At 34.3% G+C, this 8,743-nt stretch overlaps 1 protein-coding gene across 1 annotated transcript; it reads left to right on the forward strand.

Moving 5' to 3' along the window:
• The first annotated feature begins 1,019 nt into the window (after nt 1-1,019).
• Nucleotides 1,020-6,333, forward strand: LOC123537169 (endoplasmic reticulum chaperone BiP-like). The gene is made up of 7 exons (XM_053524458.1): nt 1,020-1,216; nt 1,762-1,904; nt 2,250-2,729; nt 3,071-3,464; nt 3,752-3,901; nt 4,222-4,483; nt 5,233-6,333. The coding sequence occupies exons 2-7, from the start codon at nt 1,786-1,788 to the stop codon at nt 5,772-5,774; spliced, it is 1,947 nt and encodes a 648-aa protein (XP_053380433.1). The 5' UTR covers nt 1,020-1,216; nt 1,762-1,785; the 3' UTR covers nt 5,775-6,333.
• The last annotated feature ends 2,410 nt before the right edge of the window (nt 6,334-8,743 follow it).

Here is an 8,743-nt window from a genome sequence, read left to right on the forward strand (position 1 = left end):
CTCAGGGGTCGCTTTGTACAATATTTTACCACTTGTGATGGAAATTCTACAATTCTACAAAAAATATGACAATCCCTCGTCAAACTGTACAGAAGTGTTTACATTAATGACAAAGAATTGCGCTGAACAAGTACGTGTTTGTTGCTTAATTGAAGAATACACATGTGGGCTCCTGTCTCACTGGTTGTTGACATTCAAGCGTGAAAAAAATATGGGAAAACTCATAAAAAAACTTGTTATGTAAGTACTTAATTTATCCAGGTGTGGTGCCGCTTCTGCGACGAATCCTCCACCGCCGCGGCGTTTGGCGTTGGCTTCTGTGTGTGAATACGGTGTTCATGATCAAGTGTCAGTTATTTTGACCTTATATGTAAAACAAACAAATTTTCTTTTTATTTTATGTTTTGACTATATTTACCTATTTTATAGCTTCATAAATTAATAGTGAAACATATAGTTTATAGTTTCAGTGTGAAAATATTATAGATCTAGCTCTATACCTTTCACTCTAATATTTCGATAATTCAGTGAAAAACGTGTAATAAAAAATATTTTATGGACTAAGACATAAATGTTGGCATGTATCTTATGATAGATTATGGAATCATTCTACAGAATAGCAGAACCGCCAAAATTAATATATTTTCTGTCGCATCCCGGCTACGTCTATGAAAGTTGTTCTATTAATAAACTTGAAGTCTTCATATCGAGGGCTTAGAGCGAAACTGGTCTATCTGCTTCTATTTCTATATACAGATAGACCAGTTTCGCTCTAAGCCCTCGATATGTACATCTAGATCTATCCCCTTTTAATAACAGTTCCTTTCAACACTTGATTCAGTTTAATCTTTTTTCTACAATTTATTATCGATATCACCTTTCGTGTATATTGGTAAAATTATTTGTATACGTGTCCTAAATAACAGTATGATGAAACAACCTACTTTACTTTCGTAGGAAATACCTAATCTATTTTTAGACACAATTATTGTTTACAAAACTTAGAGCCACGTGTAACAATTAAATAACACGACATCGTTTAGAAATCATCACATATAAATACGGGTACGGATACAGTGAATTCAAAACTCTATCTTGAAAGAAATAAGACACAGATGCACAGAGGAAACTTGCGAGAACGACAGAACGTATACAGACTATATTGTTGAAAATATTAAAGCAGATCGAGTTCTTAAATTCATACCATTACACAGAGGTAAGTAAATTGTATTCATATTCTTTTATAGTAGGCTTTAGAAAAACATAGTGGTATACATTCTTTCATAGTAAGAGGAATATTCGTCGTTGATTATATCTTGTAGATCATTGTTTGCATGAAGAAGCAAATGCCTAATTTAACGTCTCGTCGAGTTTTTTTTTTTTTCAAATTGAGATATTCAAAAGGCTTCGTTGGGCATTATTTACTTTTATTCAACTCGTTCAAGACATAAATATCACGCGTTAGCTTTTCTTTCTGTTTTGCTGAAAGATAAACATTTTTCTTTCTTCAGCTGTTAACAGACAAAGTATAAATACCGCCATGTCTTATACATTTGAAACGAATTCAACACAATGTTATGACGACAATAAACTAGTGTAATAAATTGACAAAAAAATACTAAGACGTTAATATAGGTCTGCCATAAGTCCTATATAATAAACGTTTGTAAAACATTGTTATTTATATAAACTATTACGTTATTCTGAAGGCATTCAGTAACAAGATTGGATAGATATTTTGACATATTTCTCTTTTTATAGTGCAAGATAAGTAAATCCGACAGAATGTCTAGAAACATACTGAAAGTTCTATTGTTGGTGGGTGCTGTGTTTGGCACGAAGGGAGAGAGGGGCGATGATTTTGGAACAGTAATAGGAATCGATCTTGGGACAACTTATTCGTGGTAAGTGAAAACGTTTTACCACAATTCGTCAAAGCCGCAATGAAAACTATTCGCATTTTTCGTCTAGAAATTAAATATGGAAATTATAGACTATGAAACACTTTTTACTGTATTTGCGTTGTATAAAAATGAAAGACTCTAGAAAAATATTAGTTACAGAGCATGCACAAATTATTTACATTGATTTGTAACATAATCATGTTTTCTGCAATTGAATATTTGAAAATAAGTTACCTTGCAAAATTGTCTTATTTATTTATGCCGACTCCCATAAATGCAAATATTTTACATGCAGATATGTTTAAGAAAGGCGGTAGATCTAAATGCATGCATTTATACTTCCAGTGTCGGGGTCTACCAGAAAGGAGGAGTTGAAATCATTGCTAACGACCAAGGCAACCGAATCACACCATCTTACGTCGCGTTCACTGACGATGGGGAACGGCTTATCGGAGATGCAGCGAAAAACCAGTTGACGTCAAATCCGACGAATACGATATTTGACGTCAAACGTTTCATAGGACGAACCTGGGACGACCCCGTCGTGCAGAGAGATATGAAATATTATCCTTTCAAAATCGTAAATGTTCACAATAAACCGCATGTACAGGTCAAATCAGGATCAGAGGTAAAAACGTTTTCCCCGGAAGAGATTTCCGCTACGGTTCTTCGGGAGATGAAGAAAACTGCTGAGTCATACCTTGGGCAAAACGTGACGCACGCGGTTGTGACTGTGCCTGCCTACTTTAATGACGCCCAAAGACGTGCTACAGAAGACGCTGGGAAAATTGCAGGCCTTAACGTCTTGAGGATTCTAAACGAACCGTGAGTAACATATTCTCAGTATTATTATGTTTAAGTGTAAAGTTGCAGTGAAATACTTTATCTTTAATACAAACCTAGCTCGACGGCCTTATCTTTTCATATAGGGCCTATAGTTCTAGTCAACAAGCTTTTTTTTCAATCCGTGTAAATTCCAAGTGCCACAAAGTAGGTTGAAGTCCAGTTGTATATTTGTACCAAATATTATTCTAAACAATGTCCACAGATACATGTACTAGTAAAATTATTATGCAATGTGTATGGACAAACATCGACGATTGCTTTGTTCTATTATAACTATGGTAAAGGTCATTCTACATTATTGTTATTTTCATTTATTTTAGAACTGCAGCTGCTCTTGCGTACGGACTTGACAAAAGAAGTAAGGACGAACAGAATATACTTGTCTTTGATCTTGGAGGCGGTACCTTTGATGTTTCTTTGCTTACAATTGATAATGGGGTATTTGAGGTACTTGCCACTAACGGCGACACACATCTTGGAGGGGAAGACTTCGACCAGAAAGTGATGGACTATTTCATTAAGCTGATAAAGAAAAAGACAGGGCGTGACGTACGTACAGATACACGTGCAATTCAGAAATTACGCCGAGAAGTTGAGAAAGGAAAACGTGCATTGTCGTCAACCCATCAGACTGTAATTGAGATCGAGTCTCTATTTGAAGGAAACGACTTCCGGGAAACACTTACACGTGCCAAGTTCGAAGAGCTAAATAACGTGAGTTTTATAATTGTGTTTTCCTTCTTAAGAACAGACATGATGAAAGTTTAAAAAAACAACTTATTGTCAACATTAAAATATACTACTGAACATGGCGCATTTTTTAAAATTCAGATTTCTCCCAATTATAGAGTAACTTTTAAGTGCTCAAATTATTTTTGTATAAAAGATAAGAAGTATCAAACATTCTTTCCCCTTTTTTAAAAGTATGTTGCCACAAAGTAAATGATGTGAAATGTAGTCTTGATGTAATAATTTCTCACAGCTTGACTATTCTGTTTCAGGAGTTGTTCCGTTCGACGTTAACTCCAGTAGGGAAAGTTTTAAAGGATGGCGGAATAAAGTCTTCAGAAGTCGATGAGATAGTTCTTGTAGGAGGGTCTACAAGGATACCAAAAGTACAAGAACTTGTGAAGCAGTTCTTCAGTGGAAAGGTAACGTATGTTTATGACTTGATTGTACTTACACATTTTGTATATTTGAAAAATATCTAAAGGTGGATGTTTCATACTAAGGCCCATGAACAGATTTTCACATTTTGCAGCTTACTACAAAGGCTTATTGTACGACAAAATATTGGTCTAAACCTCCAGCACAATTTAGTAATGTGGATAATTTAAAGATGGTTTCAGTTCAAATATGTAATAGAATAAAACAGCTTTGTCCACAATCATGCCATCTCAAAACAACAACAAAAGTCTTTATAAAAAGCCAAAGTATGAACTAAATATATTACTTTGTATTCTTTAAACAGGAACCAAACAGTGGAATAAATCCTGACGAGTCTGTAGCTTACGGTGCAGCTGTACAAGGTGGTATCCTTGGCGGAGTGGATGATGACAATATTGACCAACTAATCGTAATTAATGTCAACCCTCTCACTCTCGGGATAGAGACTGTAGGTGGAGTGATGACCAAACTTATAGAGCGAAACTCACCTGTACCGACTAGAAAGTCGCAGATATTTTCAACAGCTGCTGATAACCAGCCTGCAGTATCCATACAAGTGTTTGAAGGTATCTATCTTGATACAAAATCTGTAGAGAAATAGATATTATACTCTGGTGTTTACATGACATCACTACAATAGTACTACATATAGAAATGTTTTGTAATTCTATTTCGTCTGTCTTGTGTCTGCCGTAATTTTAAAGTAGGTTAAATCATTAATATCACCTGTTTGTTTGAATGCTCTAAGAAACGGCTTTAAATATTAAGGATGACAACCCGTAATAGGCCTCAATTTCACCAAAAAGCGTATACATACAACTTGATAATGTAAGCTTTAAAAATGTCAAACAATAGAAATAAGGTGCATATTATAAGGTGCAAGTTATATAGTGACAGAAGTTCTGAAAAATGTCCTTTAGATTACCTCCCCTGATAATTTTGGTTTTTCATGAGTTATCTCCCCTGAAAACTAGAAAAAAACTTTTTTCTCCTTTTCCCTACGGGGAATTTTATATTTCTTTTTGATAATTGTATCAGAATCATATAATGCAGCTTTCTACCGCAAAATTTTCTCGAAACTCGAGCTCAGATTCTCATAATCAAAGAAATTATATATTTCCCATAGGCATCAATGTTAACTTCAATACCGATTATCTCCCAAAAAAATGACAAAATTTGAAAAATCTCCCGGTGAAACTTTTTAATTTTGAATGTCTTTAAAGTGACCAAATTTCATTTAAATATTACCATCCAGTTACAAGATATGAATTATGGCAATTACACCATGTTATCCTTAAGTTGATTTTTTTTTCAGGTGAGAGAACTATGACCAAGAATAACAACCTTCTAGGAAAATTTGACTTGACAGGAATACCCCCTGCCCCAAGGGGTATTCCACAGATAGAAGTCTCATTTGAGATTGACGCAAATGGTATTTTAAGCGTAAGTGCAGAAGATAAAGGAACGGGACAGAAGAACAATATTGTGATTGAAAACAATCAGAACAGACTGTCAGAAGAGGAAATTGAACGAATGATTAAAGACGCTGATAAGTACGCGGAAGAAGACAAAATTTTAAAAGAAAAAATAGATGCAAGAAATGAATTGGAAAGTTATATATATTCTTTGAAAAATCAGATAAATGACTCGGAAAAGCTTGGTGGTAAATTGTCAGCAGACGATAAAACTGTGATTGAGAATGAGTTAAATGACCAAGCTGTTTGGTTAGAAAATAATTCAGATGCCGAAACAGAGGAGTATAAAGAGCAAAAGAAACAATTAGATGATGTTGTACAACCTATTGTGAAACATTTATACGAAAATACGGGTAACAGTTCTGAACGTGAAGAATTGTAATTTGAAAATTATAATCCTGATATCTGTGATGTTTAAAACTCTTATTTAGGTGTTGTTTTGTATACATTTGTATTGTCATTGTGTAAAACACGTTGTTGTTGTTTTGTTTTGTTTTTGACGTGGATTGCTCATCTTCAGTACGGGTTTCACATGTGCAATTTATTAAACCCATATACACTGCCAGATAGTGTGTATAATTGTTGATAAGTGACAATGAGTTGAAACAAGTTACAATGAGTAGGTATAAGTTACAGTGAGTAGATATATCGTCACCTTAGCGCAAAAGGTGAATATGTTCTTCTTTAAGCCAATGGAGTTATCCACTTTTTGCACTGAGGTGACGATATGTCATGAACTATATGACTTACGTTTTTCTAGTGTAGAAATCAATGTTTATTTGTCGAAAATGTTAATTCAATAATTATAAATGTATGTTCTAGAATGCAAATTTACATATTAATTCGTGAATATAAATGTCATGATCTACTTAAATTTTAAAATCATTTAATGTATTTTTGCAAATAAATTGCACTTTAAAAATAAAATGTTTATATTTTAATCTGTTACTTTGTCAAATTTTCAAGTCATTTGATTAGGCTGCATATATTGTGATTTCTGAAGCAACTACAGCTGTGTTTCCAAAGATGTAGTTTAATGTTTATTTGTCTTTTTAGTTAATTTTATTTCAATATCTGACTAGGCCAAATGGCCTATGAGAACATACAATACATGATACAATGTCTTGGCAAGACTGTACTGCGTATACATACAATCAGTTAAAATTGCTGTACCGATAAGGTTTAAAATACAAATGCATAGATCTTCGTTTCTTAATGCATGATAATATCAATTGAAGAGTACTGAATTACAAATCCAGGAGATTTACCAAATGACAATGATGAGTCTAATTCTTAAAACATGCAGTTATTCACCCCACCACTAAAACAAGCACACGCATTAAATTTCATTTGGCTACCAGGAAACAATTCGCTGACTTCGAATCACTTGCCTCTCACTGCTGTGAGTTAGCGACTCGCTCAGATCGTCATATGAGAGTGCCATCCAAATTGCTTACGGATGGTAGGCGACCGCCCGTGCACGAGGTATTGCTTAAGTTAGGGTTAAAGGGAGATAATGATTTGATTTTTTTTTCAGGCGAGGGTTGGTTCCAGTTCTTGAATTCTGGAATTCCTCTATTTATGCGCCCGTCTAGAAGACGAGACGTATTATGGTAACGCCCTTGGCGGGCGGGCGGCGTCCACAAACTTTGTCCGGAGCATTTCTTCTCCATGCATTGAGGGATTTTGATGTAACTTGGCACAAATAATCACCATCATGAGATGGAGTGTCTTGTGCAAGAACCAGGTCCCTAGGTCTAAGGTCAAGGTCACACTTAGGAGTTCAACGGTCAGATTCAAGTATGAATTTGTCCGGAGCATTTCTTTTTCATGCATAGAGGAATTTTGATTTAACTTAGCACAATTGTTCACCATCATGAGACGGGGTGTCATGAGGAAAAACAGGTCCCCTAGGTTTGAGGTCAATGCCACACTTTGAGGTTAAAACGACAACTTTGTCTTGAGCATTTCTCCTTCATGCATGGACAGAGTCTGATGTAACTTGGCACAAATAAGGCGGAGTGTCATGTGCAAGAACAAGCTAGGTCATTAGGTCTAAGGTCAACGTCACACTTAAAGGCCAAAGGTCATGGAGGGATTTTAATGTAACTTGTTTGTTACTGTAAATAGCTTATATTGTCACTTTTTTATTACTGGCCGTAAGGAAAAATCGAGACCACTTTTTCTGTAGTACGACATGCATGTTACATCCAATTCTAAGGTGTATTTTGACCTATCTCGGGTAAGAATTTTTGTGTGATTTTTTTTTTAAGATTAACTTCCCTTTGTTGTTACTATAGATAACTTATATTGTAACTTTATCATAATTGCTCGTAGAGAAAAAAACAAGTTCACTTTTCTGTGGTACAACATATTTGTTACTTCCAATTTTAGGTGTATTTTAAGATATCTCTACCTGGTAATGATTTTTCTGTGGACTAAGAAAAACAAAATATAGATTTCTTGTGGACTTACTTCCCTTTGTTGCTACTATATATATAGCTTATTCTTGAAACTTTTTAACCTGGTTGTTAGAAATGGATATGCCATTGTTTGGGCTTACTATCTACAAAACTTATACAGAATATATTGTACTGTAACATCTACGTCAACTTCGATAAGTATAGTTACTTTAGGCCAGTGGCATTACAGTTATGACTCTTGAATAGTAGAAAAAATTGCTGAAGTTTGAATCCTATGAAAGTATTTATTCCAAATCAGCCATTTTAAAATGATGCTGTCCGAGAATTACAACACAACCACAGAATCAAAATTCCATTTGCAAATACAGGTGCTAGTGTAGAGAAATTTGCTATGACGGGCGTGACATTCTGGCACTCTTGTTACTATCTATCATTGTGTAAGGAGTCTTATTATTATTTATTATTCAATAGTTGAAATGTACAGAACTGAATACCATTCAAACATTATACGAGAAATGGTAATCAGCACTTTCTCTCATTACATGTTCCGTACATTTGTTGCAAATTAATCGTTCGGGCAAAACAGCAAAAAGTACACAGTTTCTAAAACTCTTTAAGGCGGAGTTATGGAAAAACTAAGAAAAAAAAGAAAAAATAAAACAACAAAACAAAACAAAAACACACAATAAAACAAAGAACAACATCAACAGTCCAGCAAATATACCCATACGAAAAAAAATGGGTAACAAAAGGCTGAAACAAAAGGCAAATAAAATGTTATGTTTTGAAGACCTTTTATTAGCCTAGCAAATGATATGCAAATGAGATAACAAAAGGCAAATAAAACATGAATAAAAGGTAATAACAAAATGCTAACAAAAGGCAAATAAAACATGAATAAAAGGTAATAACAAAATACTAACAAAAG

Source organism: Mercenaria mercenaria, chromosome 15, assembly GCF_021730395.1.
Source record: "Mercenaria mercenaria strain notata chromosome 15, MADL_Memer_1, whole genome shotgun sequence".
NCBI lineage: Eukaryota > Metazoa > Mollusca > Bivalvia > Venerida > Veneridae > Mercenaria > Mercenaria mercenaria.